Source organism: Xiphophorus hellerii, chromosome 8 (assembly GCF_003331165.1).
Source record: "Xiphophorus hellerii strain 12219 chromosome 8, Xiphophorus_hellerii-4.1, whole genome shotgun sequence".
NCBI lineage: Eukaryota > Metazoa > Chordata > Actinopteri > Cyprinodontiformes > Poeciliidae > Xiphophorus > Xiphophorus hellerii.
In genome coordinates, this window is record NC_045679.1 from 13,010,897 (window position 1) to 13,033,025 (window position 22,129).

At 36.7% G+C, this 22,129-nt stretch overlaps 2 protein-coding genes across 2 annotated transcripts; both read right to left on the minus strand.

Moving 5' to 3' along the window:
• Positions 1-10,306: 10,306 nt before the first annotated feature.
• Positions 10,307-15,445, minus strand: LOC116725029 (protein AMBP-like). Its single transcript, XM_032570892.1, has 10 exons — positions 15,192-15,445; positions 14,655-14,797; positions 13,532-13,608; positions 13,316-13,432; positions 12,399-12,500; positions 12,180-12,235; positions 11,186-11,282; positions 10,932-11,099; positions 10,666-10,839; positions 10,307-10,481 (listed from the first exon to the last, which is right to left on the minus strand). Exons 1-10 carry the CDS (start codon positions 15,309-15,311, stop codon positions 10,459-10,461), a joined length of 1,077 nt encoding a protein of 358 aa, XP_032426783.1. The 5' UTR covers positions 15,312-15,445; the 3' UTR covers positions 10,307-10,458.
• A 1,857-nt stretch (positions 15,446-17,302) lies between these two features.
• Positions 17,303-21,178, minus strand: LOC116725030 (protein AMBP-like). The gene is made up of 7 exons (XM_032570893.1): positions 20,522-21,178; positions 20,197-20,342; positions 20,046-20,122; positions 18,820-18,939; positions 18,279-18,380; positions 17,934-17,983; positions 17,303-17,845 (listed from the first exon to the last, which is right to left on the minus strand). The coding sequence occupies exons 1-7, from the start codon at positions 20,639-20,641 to the stop codon at positions 17,783-17,785; spliced, it is 678 nt and encodes a 225-aa protein (XP_032426784.1). The 5' UTR covers positions 20,642-21,178; the 3' UTR covers positions 17,303-17,782.
• Positions 21,179-22,129: the final 951 nt, after the last annotated feature.

The window sequence follows — 22,129 nt, forward strand, 5'->3', positions numbered from 1 at the left end:
CCTTACTCCTGCCCTGCGGGCGTAACCATTCAGAGCTCAGAGATCTGCCTCTGTGTTTGTGTGCATGTGTGTGTGTCCATTTGCCTGCTTTGTTTATGACTGAAGCCCATACCTCCACACCCACACACAACAGAACAGACACCTGTCTCCGCTGCATCTCCCTTCAGAGACCCAGACGCATTAGAGGCATGCTTGCCGCCTTGCACACTCAGCAATCACTGTGCAATTTATAATCAAGTACAACCACTTTCCCTTTCATTCACCACAGTTAACTAAAACAAGCACAACAGCTCTGTGATGAACTTCGTCCTCAGTGAAACTGTTTTATGGAGGTGTTAATTGGGCTCGGTGCTCATTTCGGGTAGGCGGCAGTTTGGCGTTTTCAGCTGCAGTTGGACATTTTCAGGTGCGACTGGAAAATGTATTTTCTCACCCAGTTGGAAAAAAGTCTCATAAATGCCAGAAGTAATATATGAAAAATCTGAAACAATCTGAAATCAAAAATGAATAGAAAAACTAATATTTATATTTTCTTATCAAAATGATCAAACTTGACCGATGCAGCTCTAAATGAGGATATTTAGATTGCTCGTCCCTCGTGATTACATCAATAAGACAAGCTAACAGACAAACGTGATATATTTCCATCTCATGTAAAACAACAAAAATATAGTAAATTATAGTCTAAGATGACTCATAATTAGAAATTCTCTAAAGATAATTTAAGAGTGAGAGATGTTGCATACAAAGACAAATTTTATGCTGTAGAAAAAAATAGATTAATCTTTATATCTGTTTTGATTCTAATTTTATCTTTTCATATTGTCACATTTATATTATTAACTTAAGTGTATTTATTTTGCAGTTTAAGCTGTTATGTAACCATAATTTTTCTGTCCTATTACAATCGTTTGTAGCTTTTTCACAAGCTCCTGTGAATGCAATGCATATTTAACTATTAAATATGAAAAAATTAAGACTTGACAGTAATAATTGATAAATATGTAAGCATTTTTAAAAAAATCGAAATGTTTAAGAATATTTACTGATTCTAGATAATTATTTAGAGCCACATCAGCTGTATATTAAATATATTATATTATAGCTTGAAAAATAAGCTTTAATATGAGCACAGCTTGTTTTGCATCCCTCACATTTACATCAGTAAGAATGACAGCGTTAGAAACAAACACGTGGTTATTTACTTATAAAATGATAAAAAGAAGTTTCCACAATCAAATATTACTTCAATATTTTTTATTCTTTATTTTTTATTGTATCGCTTAAGAGAAACACCATCAGCTAGAGTTATGTTTATACTCTTTGACAATATTTTTTTCAGTTCCTCCATTGTCAGCAGAGGAGTTGAAATGTATTTTGTATTTAAAATGTATTCCTATTTTAGCTTTTTGAATTTATATTTTTGTTTTCTTTTTATTTCTTCATTTTGCATGTTTTTCTCAGCAATCAATTTGTTCTATTTTTTATTATTATTATTATTATTACTTGCCAGAATAATAAATGTAATGCTATGCAGAGAGCCTGTGTGTTGGCATGTTTTGCACCACCAGCTTTGTCTCTGGCACCATGTGTGTGCATCTTTTTTGGTGCATTTAGGAGGAGGGAGCATTTAGGGGGGGGCAAGAGGGTTTGTTGGCAGGAAGACATTTTCTCCTCTTTCTGTCTCCCCCTCCTGTTCTGTTATTTGCCCCTGTGCAGTGTGACCCTGTGCCCCATCAGGCAGGCACGTCCCATTTGACATCTGCCTGTTTTCGGGGGTGGGGAGGGTTGGGGGAGGGCGGTGCCCATATGGAGCTTCAACCCACCCACCCCCTCCAAACCTAGCATTCCCCTGTCCGTCACACGCATGCATGCGGCTTCAGCACATCTCCTGATGCCTGCACTCTTTGTTGCAACTAATATTTACTTGAAATTTTGAGAACATAAAATATAAGAATTCATATATTTGTATGAATTCTTAGTTTGACCATGATTTTTTGAAAAAGATTTTATTCTTGTTGCTGCCTGTGCAGATGCATAAGCTGAGATCTTCTGAGTTTCACTCTACTCGTCTATCCTAGTGTTGGAGTAGATGATCAACATGATTTGTTATTTATGGTTAATGGAAACGCGGCTGTTGTTGAAAAAAACATAATTTTTTTTTTATCACAATTTCATATTAAATCCTACAATCTTCCTGGTTAGGCGATTTTTAATGAGCAAAACTGTTGCTATTTGCTCAATTCCAGAATAACAAGAAATCAGTTATTTGAGTTTTTTGTTTCTTCTTTTTCTACACACACAAACATTTCTGTCTTTGAAGTCCTGCTGATGATGAGGTAGTTTTGCAAACTTGTGATATGTTGATCCAACAGTTGAGTTAAAATTGGATGGAGTTTACATCCACCTCAGACACATTATTGCCCTGAGTAACATCAAATTACATCCAATTACATATAAGTACAAACACAACAGTAATTTTCTGTCATCACACTAGCATTCTTTCTTTTTGGAAAAAAATGGGTTCCATTTCCCAAAGATGAATGTGTTTTGGTGCAAAATGTGTGTTGATCCCAGAACCACGTCAATGCTGGATGGTTTATATTACATCATCTCTTGGTAAAAATGTATTTAACAGACAGAGACAGTGCAAAATTTGGTATAACAGCAACATCTATTCAATTAGGTCATTTCTAACAAAAAATGAGGCATGAACACATAATGCCCTAAAATTTAGTAGATAAAGTATGTGCATACAAACATGAACTTGAAAAAAAGCTTGGGTTTCTAACTCATCCACTTTTAAAAACACTGACAAAATTTTTAAGAGAATTTAGATGTTTATAATTTGTACAACTTACATCACAGAAATGGATTTTATCTATGCCGAGAATAACCTATCTTTTGATGCGGTGTTTATAGTTAGAACCTATTTTGTTTAATTTGAGGTTTATTCTATTGACATGACAACTCAAATTTGGTGGAAAAAAAATAACAGTCTAAAATGTATCTGAAGTAGCGAAATTGGTGCATTAGAGGAAAACAGTACAGCAGTCACACAATTGAGCAACTAGAATCTTGTATCCAGGAGAAATTTGCATACTTTTCCAATTCCTCTTGCTGAACAAAAACAATTAGCGTCCTCAGTTCCTAATCTATTAAATTAATCTAATACTTTTGATCATCGCACAGATGAACGGTAACAAGAACTGAAGAGCTATCTAGATTCTAGATAGCTCTTGATTTCAGTTCTTGTTACCGTTCAGCTAGCTAGCTATCTAGCTAGATAGATAGATAGATAGATAGATAGATAGATAGATACTGTAGATAGATAACTGAACAGTGAGTGGTTTAACTAGACATGAAAAAACCCCTTTCATTAGACAGAAAAAGTCCCAGAGGTACCGGTGTTTTTTCCAGCTGTGAGTAGCAGATTCGTTCTGCTCTCCCCCTCCCACACCTGTTTCTGTAGACTGCCAGACTCTCCTACACATTTTACTTGCTTACAGGAGAGTCTGTCTGTGAAGTAATATTAATTTGAAGAGGAGGTCAGATAACAAAGACAGACGTGTGCTGTTCACTATCTATGTTGAAATCCTAGTGTCAAAATCATCATATATCATGTTATAGGTGAAATTTATGTATCTGAAATAATCACTTTATTGAACAACAATAGGGATAATATTTGCTTTCCAGTTTAGAATGAAGTTACATCAAATCTGTTTTTTCAGCATTATATTTAAGTGTAAATACAGTGAAGCTGTGCTATTTATGCTTATGGTGAGAATCTCATGCTAGGAGTGACTGTTGGGTTTAAATGCCCCTCTATATCTGCACCATTCAGCAGCACTTTCTCTGTCGAGGCCTGCTGCCTCTGTCTGACAGGTGGTTTCTGGTAATTCCTCTAGTTAAGGGGCTTACAGTGAATTAGGTTGTTAACACACAGTGTGACACAGATGTTGCAGCAATATTTATTTATTACAGCAGAGAAAATAAGGCTTAAATGGGGTTGGAGATTATAGTGATTAGACTGAATCTTTTCCCATCCTACTTTTAGGCTCCATGCAATTGTAGCTAAGGCGAGGTTTTAACATGCAGGCTGACGGGTTCAAGGCTAAAACATTGTCATATTGGCAGAAAAAAATAAGACTATTTGTATAACATATTTGTCTACATGTTTGTATGAAGCATATACATTATTAAAATTCATAAGTATAATTTTTAAATATAATCATTTTGTTTTGTTTTATTTTATTTCCATCCAGAAAGAATACATTTAGACAGAACTCCAAACTGTCTAAGTTAACACACATTGGTGTTTATAATGCAACATACATGTACACATCAAGGTACATAAGCAAACAAACAATATGCATTTGTATATATGTAAATGTGTGTGTGTGCCAAAGTGTGTGTACGTGTGTATCAGTGAGTAATTATGGAGAATAAAGGCCCGCTTGTACAGAGTGAAACTGTGGGGTTTGAAGTGAGATGGGAGATGATTTTCTGTTTGGCTGAGCAGGCTCAATAGTCCCATTCAGCTAGTCCCCTTACTGCCTATTGTCCTCCCACCACCAGTCCGCCACACACACACACAAGCATGGACATGCTGGATTTGAAGTGGAGGCCTAGGGGCGAAAGAGAGATGGGGAGTTGGCGGACAAGGGAACTAAACTTAAGAGAGCTGTCATAATGGTGAAGTGAGGAAAACGGGGGGCGTAGATATGACATCATCCAAACGTCATTTTTTTCAATCTTTCCATATAACCGTATTGATCTGTAAATGCACAAAATATGTATCAAAATACATTTTGATACTTAAAAATCTATAAATCGTTATTTAGAGCATATTTTTGCTGAAACATACGTCCCATTTTTTTCACTATAGGACACCTCTTGTATGGTGGTTAACCAGGTCCACATGACAGAAATACATCTCTCACCACACACAACCCCCCCCCCCCCCCCCCCCCCCCCCCCCCCCCCCCCCCCCCCCAGGCACACAGGTCATTCAATAGTCTGTCCTGGTAGAGGAGGACCTCACACCCATCAGGGGTTAATAATTGTCTGCCGCTGGTTTGCAGCCCATTAGGACATTGATCTGGCTGCTTCTTTTCTGCCACCTGGGGAAAGGAATGTCCCGACTCCTACGGTGGGGTGTGTGTGTGTATCTCATCTGGGAGTGTGCTGAGTGGTCAGCTACACTCTGTGTGTGTATGTCATGGAGAGGTCATTCAGAGCAGAGTGGGCCGGAGTGTCACACTGTGTAGAGAGACAGACGGTGGAGGGCAGAATATTCTATTCTTCAGGTCAGTCGGTCAAGGGTCACTGAACACAGAGGTGAACGCTGCATTACTAGAACCACATATGAGTCATCCCAAAAGAGAGCTCAGCATCTTTTCACAGCTGTTTGAATGGTAAAGTCCACAAGAAATCAGTAAAACAGACTCCTGAAAACCCCATTCAACATGAAGTCAGGCATAATTGTGAAATAAAAGGAAGCAATTTAACATTTTCCTAAATTTTGGTGAGCATTTGGCATGCATTTACACTAACCCGGACATCCTTCAAATTGATACTCCTGGATAAAATCGAGTGAAACTTTTAGAAGTCCTCTAATAAGTAAACAAAGCTCACCTTTGTAATCTCATTATAAATGCTTCTCTACATACAAAGCACATTTTGGACATTTGTGGCTCATTCTTTCTGTCATGATTGACATTGCACAATCTTTAAAAGGTGGAAAGTAGATTAAGAGCTTCATTTCTGTCTTCAACTCAAAAGTCCAGCATTAGATGCTTTACTGCACAAAAAAAAAAACATTCGTCCATCAATAATCACTAATGACAAGATGCAAAGGTACCTAAACTCTTCCACTTGAAATTAAGTGGAGGAATCACTCAACCCAGACCGTCACCCAACCCAGAGGGAGCAGTCTACTTTTCTCCAGTCAAGAAGCATGGTCCTTGAAAGTATCCTTCAAGACCCTGAAATATATAGCCAGCCTTGTAGATCAAAGCATGTTCATGTGTTGGTGTAGTCAAAGCAAAATCCAATCAAGAATCTGCTTGTGCTTCCACCATTGTGGAAAAAGGTCTATCTTTAGATGTGCATAGTTGGTAGAGATATCCTCTACCAAACTAGCAACTGTTGTTCCAGTAAATGTGGTTCTATTCATGGTTGAATGTAAATGCATGCCTCACTTTTCAGTGTGATTAAATAAGATGAATCTTGGAATTAATGTTTTTATTTTTCTGAATATGTGAGAACTTCTTCAGTGATGCTTACAGGATTGCATTGCATACCTGTTTAGTTTGTTGTGGCACTTGGAGAATTGTTTGTGTTCTTTCTTTGTACAGATGCTCATTTTTGCTTGCAGACACTGACTTCTGTAAATGGTGGATATTTTTTCTTCACTGTTTATTTAATGCATCTTTATTAACTCTTTTATTTCAGCAAAACTTTTGTCAACAATACCATAATTTATGAAAAGCAGCAAATGAGCATTAGGTTGAAACATGCATCCTCTGTTTTTCAGATTTCTCCTTTTTTCTTTTGTCTGGATCTTTGGCAACACAAATCCTTTCTACACACAGTTGTGTGTCTCATGCCATACTCATGTTTTTCGCATTTTGTTCCCAAAGCACCAGGCCCTCTGTCAGGTATTCACTGATGTCTTTTCTCCCTGTTACTTAGTCAGTGTTTTGAAATGCTATTTGTCTTTCACAGGGTACTTGTCCTCCACGTCGACATTTCTAATTTTATTAAGCATATTGCCCTAAATGGTTTCAAACAAATTAAAAAACAACTAAACTACAAACAAAATTTGCTAAATTTGTGCTATGTAAATGCACTGAATTAAAAATGTAATTTAAAAAGAGGGTCTTTGAAGCCAAAGTATATAAATGAAACAGTCTTTAAATAGTTTTGCACAGCAGATTGTAGTTTAGAGCGGAAAACTGACCTATGTGTCTTGCACGTGTGGTTTGAGTTTAGTACGTGTAACGACCGAAGCTTTCTTCAAATGCTGATAATATCTGCAGGGAATATGTCAGGCTTCAGTCTATGTGAAATATTTACCCAATTACTTCTGTTTCACTTTGTTTGGTCAAAACCACAGCTAGATTTTAAGAAAGATGTGCACAAAATGTGTTTTGATTAAAAATAAAATAAAATGAGTAAAGCCAGTGCTGAACAAGAATTGTCATACCTATGCAGTAAAAAAAGAGGGAAATGTACTAACAGAGAAACAGAAAACAGCATAGTTTGTGAGGATTGCAATAAAAAAATATGTGCCTTTAATGATACTTGTGTCACAGAATGGTGTAGCACAGGACCCAAATGCAGTGAGGAGGTACGGGCGAGGGGGAAATTACTAGCATTACCAGAGAAGGGTCATTTAACATTTCTACCTTTGGAGCCCAGAGAAGGGTCGACTGACCTGAAGGATTTTAGCTAGCTTTTGCTTACACTTTTTGCATGATTTTCCACTCCTACCTTCTGGCCTGACGGTCAATGGCCACATTTACAATTGAAGAAGGGATGCTAATTTGAGCCATCAGAGTCGTCAGTTTGGACTCAGGGTCTTTTGACCCTCTTTCGGACTTCAGGGGGGAGGTCGAAAACCCTGGTAATGCTAAAGAAAAGAACTACAGGAGCCCCAGAAGGAATGATGCAGGTAACAGTAGTTTCTGACAATTAACTTACTGAGTGTTGATCACTGGACAAGGAGCGATCAACAGGCTGATTAGAAACAGGGTGCAGCTGTGAGAGGAGAGGCAAAGAACTGAAGCCGAAATGAGGACATCAGAGAAATGCTTGAAGAATACACAAGGAACAAGGAAGCAACTATTTGAAATGTGAACAAACCAGAGGCACAACTTAAAATAAGAAATGATCAAGACTCAGACCAAAAAGGTGACAAAAGGACACAGAAGTAACAGGGAAACAATAAAGCAGAAAAGACAGGCTTTCAAAATAAAAGAACTAAGCTGTACAGAGACTCATATAGAGCAGAGGTGCTCAAGTCCAGTCCTCTAGAGCTACCATCCTGCAACTTTCAGAGGCTTCCCTGCTCCAACACACCTGAATCAAATGAATAGCTCGTTAGAAGGTCTGTTCAGAGCAGATTCTGGTCTGTTGGAGTAAGGATGCATCTAAAAGTTGCAGGACGGCAGCTCTTGAGGACTGGACTGGAGCACCCTTGATAGAGGCTCCCTCTAAGGGCTGAAAAGCGAATACATATGAAAAACAAAAAATAACAAGGAATCTTAAAACATTGGAAAATTTAAAACCAAAATTCTAAAAAATATGATAATTTGACCACAGTTAAGTGGCTAAATCTAAAATAATCAAAAAAATCAATTACTCTTAAAACATTAAGATACATTTTCTTTGTGGTGGACATCTTGAACAAGTAGTTAAAGAAATTTAAGATCCAATCAGGATGGAGGATTGACATATTCCTCAGCCTCTTATAGGCAGCTGAGGAAACATAAGGACCAGAAAGTAATGCGTTTGTGGACAAAATCCTCCTACCTACCAAATAAAATCTTTTTTTTTTTTTTTTGTGGAGTTTGGATGTTATCTTAAGCAGAAGGTCATGTTCTAAAATATAAGTGGAGCAGTAAATTCAGTGAGCCGAAGAAATTCAGAGCAATAAAAAGTTATTTCTGCTGTCTGTACAGCAGTAAAATTTAAAAATAATTGCTAAACAGATGAAAAGTTGAAGTATTCGCTGTAGTGAGAAGCAGCTGAAGCTGTGGTGGGAATTTTATTGTCAGATTTGTGGTGAGTTCAGTGTCGGAAAGTTTTCTGCAGAACTAATCGAGGTTATCGCTTCCTCTCTCTTCATGGGAACCTCAAGAGTCTCTCTTTCACTGCTTTCTTGGAAAACAAATTCAAAGTGTCAAAATGTGTCAGGAACACTGTTGAATATGCACTCTTCTATGTGTGAGTCTCAGAGAGTAAGACAAAGTAAATTCCTCTTGCTATCTTTGTGTGTTTGGTTGTTTGGCACCTCTCGTGCAGCGTGCACCAGGTGAACTGGCCTGGTACGGAAGGTCAGCTCTGTGATGTCACTTCCCCTTCCTTTCCGGATATTCCCAGCATTCTACTGCCAGCAGCCGGGAACTCTGGGAACCGAGAACAGGAAGCCTGGCTCGTTCACCGGAGAGAAAGCTTGCAGTGGTGACTTTTTCAGCTCTGAATGACTCATCATTTGCTGACTAAAGTCACTGCATGGGAACAGAAATCAGAGAGAGCTACTGAAAAACTCAGGAGGGTCGTGTTTAGTTTGAAGAATATCGCCACCTCCTGGTTTTGACCTTGAATAGGAAGTTGGCTTTAAAAGCTCCTTGATTTCGATTGAGAGCATCTTTTTTGCTCTTTGTTGATTCTCTCTTGGCAGGATAGATAAACACAAACACTCAAATTACACTTTTTTTTTCTTTTAAAAAAACCTGAAAATTAATTTTGTACATGTATATCTTTGCACATTTTCCCATTTTAAACAGCGATAATATACTTCTGCATCTTTACAGAACAGAACCAAAACTCATCGTATTATAAATTACAGTGTAAAGGACACATTTTGACTGCTTTGTACATTAAAACAGATGTTGAAAGGAAAAGGAGGCAGCTTAAACATGCAAGATGTGCCATTTTTGCAGATAGTTTAAACATGTTGATTTATAAATATATATAAACTGAGAGGATTTGACAAAATGCAGTTAATTTGGTGTCCTGCCAACTTTTTGTCACATTACATTCATACATCCATTAGCCTACAATCCTCATGTCAATGCAAGATTAATGGGGAGTTTCTCCAGCAGCCATTGGGCTAGAAGCAGGACACCCTGGACAGGTCACCAGTCCAACACAGGGCAACAGAAAGACAACCAACCATGAAACCAAACATTCATGCCTAAGGACAATTTAGAGAGAACAGTTAGCCAAACATGAGAGACCACTAGCAGCATCATGTGTCCCAGTTTCCCCACCTCACTTAGTTGTTTGGATGTCGAAGGTATGAAGACTTTTGCACAGTATTCTCTGTATAAAGATTAAATCCAAAATATATGAAGAAACAAAGTAAAATAAGAAAACTAAGAATATTTGCAGATATTGACCAATTTTAACCATGATCTTTCTTTTGAAAGACATCAGATTTTTATTATTGAAACTCCTGCTGTTAAAGAAGTCCTGTTCCATTTGTATCTGTACGGCACTAATGTAATGTAAACTTGAACCTTCTGTTACTTTGAATGCTGCACGGACAAACAGAAATGCAACAATAACCGACCCACAAAGTATTGACTTTTTATTGACAGCTTGACATGATTTGACATCAGAGCTGATTTGCTAAGATGTACTTTTGTTGTGCACCTTGTTTGATTCTGATTCATGATTCGTCTCTGTGAAAAGAGATCTGAAGAGCAGCAGCGCTTCCTTAGTTGCTCAGTTTGACATCAGCAGGCCATCTGCAAACAGAGAAATACATAAAATGTTCTGTATAAGGCTTTTACTTTATGACCCAAACTTTCATTGGGTTCCTGTTGTATTGTTCATGAATGAATGCAAATTCTACCAAATTGCACAAAGATTAACATCTTCAGCTTATTTACTGCAAAATGTGTATCTGGGATGATCTCCAAACTGCCTCACCGTCTTTCATCACCCCGCAGTACTCTTCACACTCTGCCTTAGTGTAGAACTTGTTAGCATTGGGCTGACAGAAGCCCTGTTTGTAGGGCACGCACAGTCCAGTGGATGGGTCGAAGACCCAGATAGCTGGTTGACCCGTGCAGGGCTGAGGAGCCATGGGAAGACGGCACACAGCTGGAGAATCAAGTAAGTTGAACCTCGATTAAATCCCTCTTATTGGTCAAATACCAATGACATATTCCAAGCAGAACGTTATATCTTCTCACCCTCTGTGCGGCATCTCTGCAGACACTCTCTCTCTGTCACAAAGTTGTTCTGATTGCCTAAACAGCCGCCATACTGGAAGAGCTCGCAACTCATTGAGGAAGAGTTGTAGAAGTAGCGATTAAACAACCCGAAACACGGTCCGGTGTCCGGAGAGGCGTTGCATGCCACTGTAAAGACAGACAGAGACGACGTGTGACTCCTTTAGATATTATAAAGGTACTAAAGTGATGTTTTAATGTAGCTCATCTCTCACTGGTTCCATTGAACAGTGGTGCTTCGATACCAGAGCCGATACCAGAGCCCTCTGTGTCGTCAAAAGTCAAAGAAGAGACAATATTTCTCCTCACCCGCTGCAACATGGAGAAACAAAACTTAGTCAGCATCAACAGAAAGGTTGCAAAGAAAACGGATTATGTATGTTTCTATCTATCTATAATCATCATATTATCTATTTACCATGCAACTGCATGTTTTTAGATTTCAAAAAGTAAGCCATTGCTAAGAGCACAGAGCATATATTCTTTCCCCCTAGAATACAATATATCAGGTATTGTGAAGACCTTTTCAGTCATACTTTTCCCTAACCTGGTGGTTAAAATTTTGTATTACATACACTTTACTAGTATTTTAAAGCTACTGAATACAAACAAATAATCAAAAACACATTATTTCTATATTTAGCAAATAGAAAATATTTTGGTTTTCCTAACTCTCATAAATATTTATATATATTATATTGAAGATTAAATGCTGTCCAGTTTAAAGTCAAACAGTGATGGAAAAACATGTTATATGTTTGTTACTACAGTGGATGTAAAGATCTGGTTTCAACCATCTGATTATTAGGGATGGGCATTTATCCTATAATTTATAGTTAATCATTTCTTATACAAAGATTTTGATTTGACGTTATCATGATAAATTCCAAGTAACGTTAAAAATCAAAAAACTGTCTGTATTGTCGGGATTATTTTTACAATTTTTCACCACCGTTTAACAAATTTGCTAATATGATTAAATGCAGTTACACACATTGTAGGGATTTACATCCTAAAAAACTTATTACAATTTTTTCAAGAGGAGTATGTGTGCTTGTTGGGCTATTGTTTCTCTGTTATGCAGTCACCTAAAAAAAGGAAATGAATAGTTCTTATTGTCACTTTAATCATTATTACAATAGTACCACAAAATAGAGTGGTAAAACTTTAACTCCATATTGCCCAATGGTTGTGGATGATTGGTTCTACCTTAGGCTCAGGCTGAGGCGTCGGCTCGGCCACCATCTCTCCAGGAACACAGTCGCCTGCACACAGAGAAAATGGAAACCTTTTTCATATATGACTGAATCACTTATAGACAATGTGTACTGATTTTAAAACAGTCTCTGTTGGGACAAGTAGTATATGACTCATAAAATATTGTTTTTGTTATTTAGCATATGTTTGCATGCAAATGTGTTTGCCTACCTTTGTCCTTTCTAATGTAAATGGCGTCGTCACCCATTCCTTGCTCTCTGGCCAGAGTTTTAAAGTCCTCCAGGATTGTTGGTCTCACAGACTTTGTCCGACCTACAGAGAACACATGACAAGTATTTATTCATTTTATTTATTTACTTTTTTTTTTTTTTACCAAAATCACCACCTGCACTGTTATAGCCCAGACGGATCGCAATCAGACTGAAAGCTAAATTTTGTCCTCATCTGAAGAATAAAATGTGGGATTTGTTTTCTTGCTGAACACTGACATTAAAGTTGATACTGTTATTAACAGAAATTTTGATTTTTTTTTAAAGCCTTTTAGATATCAAAAAATATTGTTTTGATTTTTGATATATTTTTAATTTTGGTTGTAATCTTGATATTATATTAAGGTGTTTGTGTGTGTGTGGTGAAATATGGTTCATAGTTGCAAGGAAACAAATAGAATAGGACATTTTTTTTTAACCCTTTTTACCCTTCAACTTGACTGCTGGGTCAAATTGACCCGAACAGTATCTATGTAAAATGTAGACGCAGAGTGGTGCAAATGTGTAAAATGAACCATTTTCAATTTATATGTAGAGGGCACCTATTAAGACAAATAGAAAAAGTTTCATGCAGAAAAAAATACTTCCAACTATTTTTTCTTTTTAAATTTTTTTTTAAACTTTAAAACGGATCAATTTGACCCGCAACATAACAGGAGGGTTAACCTCCATTTGACAAACACTTTTCTTAATTTTCAACATGTTATCTTTGAAGTATTGTTAAAAATGTGCCACAGGAAATCCACATCCTACGTCTGTTCATGTTTGCGCTTCATTAAAGAGTATTTGGTTAAGAATGTGTCAATAATTTCCGTCATCTGTTTTCCAAAGGTGACTCTACAGGAGGTGAAAACTCACTGTAAAGCTTGAGTGAGATGCTCTTGTCTCCTGTTGATTTCTGCTTGCTCATAATCACAATGGCGTACTCGTTGTAGTTGGTGTGAACAACATAAGCATCCACATCGGCTCCCCACTCTGCAGAGAGGGAGAAAAGGCCCAACAAGAGTTATTTCCTCGGGTGATCATCAGAGGACAGTCACCAAATTAATAGAGAGCAAAAGTGAGACAACATACTTGCAACATGGTAGAAAAATCGTCCTGGTGTGGAGGTCATCTCATAATCCCCAGTTTTCTCTAGACATGTTCCCCGTCTGCACAAAATACACTTTAATTCAAGTGATCAAATCAAATCAACTATTAGTAATCAAATTCCAGAAAAGTACCATTTGTAACGCTCGCTAATGTCCCAACACAGAAACCTCTGAGTGAGCCCAATTGCTGAATTTTGCTTAAATATTTTTGTTTTATTAAATTGTGTGATTCTAAGAGTGACCTGTGGTTATCAAATGCAGCATCTGTTTTTTTAAATCATTGTTTTCCTTGTTTTTATTGCAACTTTATTCTTGAAAGTTAAGAGAGGATTGACATGATAGTTTGTCTTGTCAAAAAATGTTTCCCATTTTTTTATCACTAAATCAAAGCAGTTTTTATCTGTATACTACTACATAGCATTAATGAGAAATGATGTTCAATATTATTTTATTTCAAGAAGTATTCATCGAATGCAGGGTCGGCCATGAATTCATATTTTTGCAATTTGTTAATGGATTTAATCAATATCTCCTTCCACAAAATTTTGAGGACATTCATGATTTTGATTTGGCCCAAATGAGTTTGACACCCCTGACAGAGAGCATCATTTCAAATGTAAAGCAATGGTAAATTCATACGTTCTGCTGTCACTTCAAACATAAATTTAATTTGTGTTTCATCAGAAATTTCCAAGAATATGTGTGTGTGGAGAAATATAAAATAACCAGAATATATATCGACATCCAACTTTTTATATTTCGACATCCAAAAAGTTGGATGTCGAAATAGTCGACTTGAGCCAAGATTGGTTTTTTTTGTTTTTGTTTTTTTTTATACATCGATTATACTTGACTGTGGCCCAGTTTGAACTTTTGAAAGCCTTGGTAAACATTGATTTTGGCCTTGATCATCAAGCAGATGAAATTCAAATGTTTTGCAATCTGTTAATTTGCATGTGTGTTTTTTCTGACTTCATGTGACTTTAAATACAAATTTCCAATTCATAGAAGACATTGAAAAGTGAACAAGTGATAAACATTTGCTGATTGATATTTTAGGAGTTTTCTCCTTTAAGTCTGAAATATGACAGTATTTGTAATCCAACCTGAGAACAGTTCGGGTCATTTTGAGCTTTTCATCTGTACTGCCTTTCCGCAGCACCAGCTTGCCAATGGCCCGTTCTCCGCTGTAGCGCTGCATGTATGGAGATCTACTCGCCTTTGCAACATCGTACCATGTTCCCAAAAACTGTCATGAAGAGTTAACAGGATTGTCATAAAAATAAAAAACATTGCACATACAGAAAGTATAAAATCACACACTTGAGATATTTTTGAAAGATTTTTAAAATGCAACCAAACTATAAAACATTGTTTTAGCCATTCAGCCTCTTCTCTATGCATACTTTGTACTTTAAAAAAGTTGACATTTTTGATTTTAATGCCTTTATGCTTTTATATACATATATAAAATATTCCTTAAGTATTATGTAGGACATGCAAGGCAAGAAACACTAAAACAAGAACTAATAGCTCTACATGTGCTCCCTTGCTTTTATCTTTAGTATTAAACAGTTTTATTTCTTGCTGTTATACTCGATGATTCAACTAATCTTGCGAAACTTAAAAGATTCTCCTCTCACCTTGCTCAGATCAAAGTTCTCCTGTGTGCTGTAAAGAGGATCTGGGAGAACAGGGAGTCCTTGGAGGGTCCCTATCCATCCCAACAACAGCAAAGAAACCAAAGCCACAGATTTTTGCATCTTGTCCGAACTTTGTGTCCACTTTTGTCGAACCTTGTCCTGTAGGTGTGCAGCACAATGACAGCCCTGCTCTACTGCTGAGAACGGGACCGCACATTGAACTGTAAAGGACTCAGGATATAATCACTCCCACAGCCCAGCTTCCAAAAAACGCAAACAAGTAAAGGAGCAAAGTTCTGTCACTCTGTTTATCTCTGTTTTAGTTTGATTTATCACAAGGGGCAGTGAACCACTCAAACATTGGACTTCAGAGATGCTGCAGTACTGGCAGATCAATATGTGCTGTAATATGAGCAAAAAAAGAAGCAAGTAAATTATGTTTACTTAACTGGGCATTGTATTAAATAAACAGGATCCAGGATTTTCGTGCACGGTCAGACTTTGGTTTTGGGATGCAGAGAAACTTTGTTTTTTATATGTATATTTGACAGTACTGTCACATCGGCACAAATCTGGAAATGTTCTTATGTAATAGTTCCTACGTTTGGAAAAATGTTTGCAGAATACAACTATGCCTGCTTTCATTGAATCATTTAGCATAATTGCAAACAGACAAAAGTGTGCAGATACATTTTTAAATAAATGACAATACTTTTTTTACAGATTTTTTTTACTGGTTTTAAAGTGATCAGGAGTTTGTTCATGAGTTGGTTTGTTGAGTTTTAACATATTGGGATTTCTACATAATGGAAATCCCATTATTTCCATTATGTAGAAATAATGGAAATAATGGGAACTTTTCTCGCTTTTAAGGCGAGAAAAGTTCATTTCCATTTGTCACAGCTCCTCCTACTGATCAGTAAGTGAACATACTGGTCATATCAGGTCAGTTGTGATCACTGCCTTTTGAAATCTTTACTTTGTCAAAGCTCCAATGTAACAACACAAACTTATCACAACCCCTAAACCGTTTTGCATTTTATTATTATGCAACACCAAACTGGTTTATTGGGATTTTATGTACGCTAAACAACACAAAGTAGTACATAAGTGTGAAGGGGAATGAAAAGGATTAAGAGTTTTCACAGGTGTTAAACTCTGAAAAGTGTGGCATGCATTTCCCTGTCCCTGCTGAAGAAAAACATATCTACAGCACCATGCTGCCACCATTTAGCGCTGCAACTATGTGATGAATTGTTTTCCCCCTCCCTTTGAGAAGTTGCAGCGCCCGGTGTAAGAGGGTTTCTAAAAGCAATAAAAAGCGAGGAGGGGACAAATGTGTTTCAGAGCGGTTGGAGATTTGTAACTGAAAGCACATCTCTGTCTGCTCTCCTCGCGAGAACAAAGAATCTAACTCTCTTGTCTTTCCTGTGTTTGTTTAAATTGTCTTTAATAGGTATTTAGACCTGACAGTGGAGGTAGTGTGTTAGGAGTGAAGTGAAAGTTAATTTTCCGCCAAACGTAATAATATGAGGATCCTAAAGCTCAAGTTTGGCCTGAAATGACCAGAACTACTTATTCCTCTATTCTGCTATGTTTCCTACATGGCTCGTGTCAATCTGTAAACACTTCTTACCATTTCCTTTTATCAGTGGCTTTTTTCTCACCACTCTTCCACCAAAGACAGGTTTGCAGAACGCATGATTATTGATAGATTCTGCAACCTGATCTTAAGATCTCTGCAGCTCCCATATAGCGTGTGCTTCATTGCATCTAGTCTGGAATATCGTTTTCCAATCTAACCCAGCTTCACTCTTTCTGCTGTGTTCCTTGGTCTTCATGATGCTGTTTGTTCCTTAACATGAGATTTATTCACTGAACAGCTGGATTTATACAGACATTAAATTACACTTTGGTGTCTCCCTGCAAACACCATCCATCTGCCTGCCAAAGTACGTTTAAAGCAGCACGACACTGGCTATACCCCAAAATGCTCAAACTCAGTAGCTCAACGTATGAAGTTGAACTTCTACTCAACCAGCTCCTCAGAACAATGTGGCATTGAGTTATATTACAGATATAAAAAGGATTTAGAGTTCAGCAGGCAGATATCATGCAAACAAGTAGTTCTTTATTTTTCGTCTTTTGACACATTAGGATCATTTATGCACACTATTACTACTACAAAAATAATACTAGTAATAACAACAAAATAAAATACAATACATTTTTTAAAATCATTGCGTAATTGTGTTATGTCCCAGACAAGGACTGCAAATTAATTTAGCTGCTTCAGCACAGTGGTATTGTTGACTGCTTTGGCTCTTTCTAAATTAAAATTGGGAGAAAATCTAAAGTAAACACAGTGGACATGTATATTAAAAGATGCAAAAACATAAAGTTGGAGAGACTGTGAGCTGCATCAGAAATCCAATCTATGACAAGGCTTTTACTGTGTGGGTTGACCATTGTCCTTTTCCCTCTACTCATTTTCTGTTACCGCTTGCTGTTTGAATGAAAGATTCACAACCAGAGTATAAAGATGGGCACCACCAAATAAATTTTCTAACAATGAGTTATTTGTCACCTGGTCAGACATCACTTTGCTTTTTCTCTGTAGTAATATTCTGTTTGGAGATCTGAGGAACAGAAGCCTGAAAACAAACACGTTACCTGTTGTTTATGATTATTTATATGTCAAATAGAGCCATCAGCTGGTTCAGCATAGTGGGATACAGCTACCTGATGGTCAGCAGTGTCCTTCATCATTTGTTTACCTGGAAAACAGTCACCTGGAAAGACAGAAAAAAACTAAATCTCTTTAAATGAAAACACTAATGTTTTTCTATCAGAAAAATAAAAACAGAAATAAAATAATAATAATACTTCTTTTTGAAAGTGCTTTAACAAATCTGAGACAATACTTCTAATCCAGTGAAAATGTAAAATCTTAAAATGGCCAGAATATAAAAACATAGCTTGATAATTAATAAATCATGCTAACATGATTAGAAAATAATAATAGTAATAATAAAAAAACATTTTCATGCTATTTTATGTTTGAAAATAACCAGATATCAGAAGTACCTTTGTGTTGGTTCATGATGGCAGCATCTTCACTCATTTCATGATGTCTGATGAGTGCTTTAAATTTATCAAGAACAGGAGAACTAACACTCATAGTTCGACCTGAGAAGGAGACATTTGTCGTTAAGTTACTCTTACATAGGAGATTATTTGAATGACAAATTCTCATGTTGCATCTTGTTTCTTTTTTAAGCCCAAGATGGCTGCTGTTCAGCTATCTCTCCTACTGATGAATCAGATGAGAGAAAAATGTTTGGATTTAGTTCCTTTCTGGCTATTTTTAAAAAATAAAATTAAAATGAAAAGGTAGGCATCATATTGAATACAGCAAAAACCAAACATATTCAACGTTGTGACGCTGACTGGGCGACTCAAAAACACTGATTTTACTTCAAGTCAAAAGAAACACGTTGATAAAAATGAAAAGTTTGTTTTAAACCTTAATCTCTGGATTTAACTAAAGTTGTGATTTGGTTATTGAATCCTGGTTTTTCTCCTGGTCACTCAGTCAGAGTCAGATTAGAAACCGCTGTTGACTTACCATAAAGCTTAACTGTGGTGGTTTTATTTCCCGATGGTTGCTCTGTGCTCAGCTGCAGCATCAGAGCATACTCATCATAGTTTGTGTGAATCACGAAGGAATCAACATCGGCTCCAAATCCTGCAGAGAGGAATTTTCATTTGATATCTGAGGAACCCTTTCATAGATTTTCACTGAAAAAAGAAAGTACGCCCTCTTTTAGGACGTTACATACTAGAAACAGCAAAACCTTGAGGTCTTTACCAGATTCTAAAATTGTTTAAATCATAAATGGACAAAGCATAAAACAGATTCTAAAGTGTTCTTATTTATTAAACAAAGAAGATTTAAAAGAAAGCCGTGTGTGAAAACTTAAGCACATTCACTATTTACAGTGTATTTAGGAGTGTAACTACTCTGTGAAACAGAGTTTTGGAGGTTTGCTAGTTTGGAGCATGAGCTGTGTGTTAACACAGTGACAGCAAAGATAGCCCATTACTTTAACACAGCTGTCCATCTCCCCAGGAGAGGAAACCCCTGCAAGTTTACCCCAAGGTCAGAAAATGCAAAAATCCCAATCTGTACCCTGTTGCATGCTCTCCAGACCCCAGTTCTCAAGCTGTTTTCTAAAATGAACAGAGCAATTCAAATCAGGTTTGCAAAGCTGCATCTGAATGAACCATAAGACTTCTGGACCAGTGTCCACAGGACAGGTAATACCAAAGGAAAGATTTGGCCATAAAGACCAATGTCATGCTCTCAGCGCAGATTTATCAGAAAAACTGCAAAACACAATGATGGTGGAGGGATAAATCAGGTCTGTTTTGCAGAGACAGGACCAAAGCACCTTGCAGCTGTTGAGTTGATCGAGATTTAATCAATATGTCAAAATGTTCCAGAGTCAAATGTGGTGAAACTGAGTCACCAACAGCACAAAGACCAGAGACACGGCAGTAAATCTGTAGAGAAAGGCTGACAAAGGAAACAATCAAGATGTTTGAAATGTACCAGTCAAAGTTCAGACCTAAGTCTGACTGAAATGCTACATTACAAACTTCAAACCATAAGAAATTGAAGCAAACCTGTAAAGGAAATTTAGTCAAAATTCTTCCATAGCAATGTAACTTATCTCATGTAACAGTCTCACAAAACTAACTACAGAGAGTTACTGCTACTGAATGTGGTAGTATGCTATGTAAAAACTAATTTATATGACAGATAGGATGTAGAGAAAGGTAGAAACATACTTGCAATATGGTGAAAGAAGCGCCCTGTAGTGCTGGTCAAGCTATAAACTGTCAAAGCCTCCATACATGTGCCATTCCTGAAAGAAGAAACATGTTGTAGATCACACAAAAACTTACATCTTTTGCAGTTTACAACACATGAGAAACTGACTTGAAAGAGGAGGAAGTCATTGTAAAGTTATGCTGAGTAGGAACATGTGTCAGGTCTAGCGCCACAATGACAGGGTTTCTCTTCTTGCGCTGCATGTAGTGAGGACAGGTGGACAGCACAGCCATTTCATACCATCGTCCTGTAAACTGTAGAAAAAAATACACAGTCAATCTACATCCAGCCATCTGCAGGTGAACGGATGAGATCAACATAAACATTTTCACAGAGGAGATTCTAAATGTTTTAGTTGGTGAGAAAAAAAACCTTTTGCATAAACTGATGGCTAAAATGGGGGAAAAGAAGAACTGTTGTCTTAAACACTCACCTGCTCAAAATCAAAGTTCTCCATTGGTGTTACTGGACTATTTTCCATCACTGGGTCCATCTGGTGGGTCCATATTGATCCAATAACCAGTAGAGGCACCAGAAACACAACTCTTTGCATTCTGAAAATCTGTTCCCAAAGTGAGAACTGGCCTTTTCGAAGCTAACCATCATGCTTTGCTTTTTGAATTCCCACCCCTTTGCTTTCAAAGATTGAGATCGAAGGTCCGAGATTCACTTTATCTCCTTCTCAGGTTCTGTACATTCAAGTGTTTGTTGTTCAAACTAATCAGAAATAAATCCCTGGACTTCAGAGTTTGAAACTACCTGTAAATATGCAACCAATCAATATCTGTTAGGTTTTAACCGCCGGTTAGTGGGGAAAAGGCTGGTTTGCTGCTTCGAAAGGGTCTCTAAAGGAGGCTGTGTGTTGGGTAGCAATGTTTGAGCATATTTGAATCATATTCGTCCATCCTCATAGAGTTTGTACAAAAGTGTTCTGTGATACAGCAGTGACACATTCAAAAAAATCAATAATAATAAATCTGCTTCCTATAACCTAAATGATCTACATACTAAATAATCTATTGGTGGATGGACATTCCTAAGAAATTTATCAAGATAAATTTTTTTGAAAGTTTATACAGTAATTAAACCTCAACATGCACTTCTCAAGTGGCTGTGATTTTGATCCTGCTTCAACATCACACTACAAGACAATAAATCTGGGTGTCTGGAATTAGAAATGAAGTATTTATTGTAATTCAATTTATTTATTTATTTAAGCCACAAATGCAAATTATCCTTCATAAGTAAGTACACATAAAATGATACATTTTTAATTTTTCCCCCCTTTAAATGTCAACTTTCGGATTTGTTCAAAACTACTTCAGTTGATTTAAGGATTTTAACCCTTTAATTTCCAATTTAATTACTTTGGTGTTTATTATTTTAAACTGAATAAATATGTGGGTGATGGGAGATTTGTTGGTAATTAAGATCTTGATTATTTTAAAGATGAGCTACAAAATGGACTTGATTGTTTTAGTATATGTATGTATTGCAAGATGCTTCAACTGACACCTTTGTGGATAAAAATGCTCCTTAGATTTCCTTTTTTTTTTTTTTGACATATCACTGCCGTTGGAGTGTAAAAACATGCATTACATAATGTTGACTTTTATTTTGAAGTAGTGGTATTTGACAATTTGACTGTATTGCATCAGATTCAAATGTTTTCTAATTCTAGTACATTCTATGAAAATCTTGTATTCCGCCCCACCTTACAACTATTTTTTTTTATAGAATATAACTAGCTTTTTATATTTCTTAAACAATGAATCTTTTAAATAATTAAGCTAATATTTAGGGGGGTTATTTCATAGCGCTGCAAAACAAAGGACAATCCAAAGTGCTTCACAGGGAGAGTAAAGAAACCCAGATAAAAAAACAAAACAAAACAAAAAACAAACTAAAACATGAAAAAGCACATAAAAGCTTAAAAACATTAGACAGAATGACATAAAAGAAAAAAAACTGTAAAAATAATAAAATTTGAGTAAATGAAGAGAAAACAGAGAAAATTTGTAAAACAAAATCAATCCTTTGA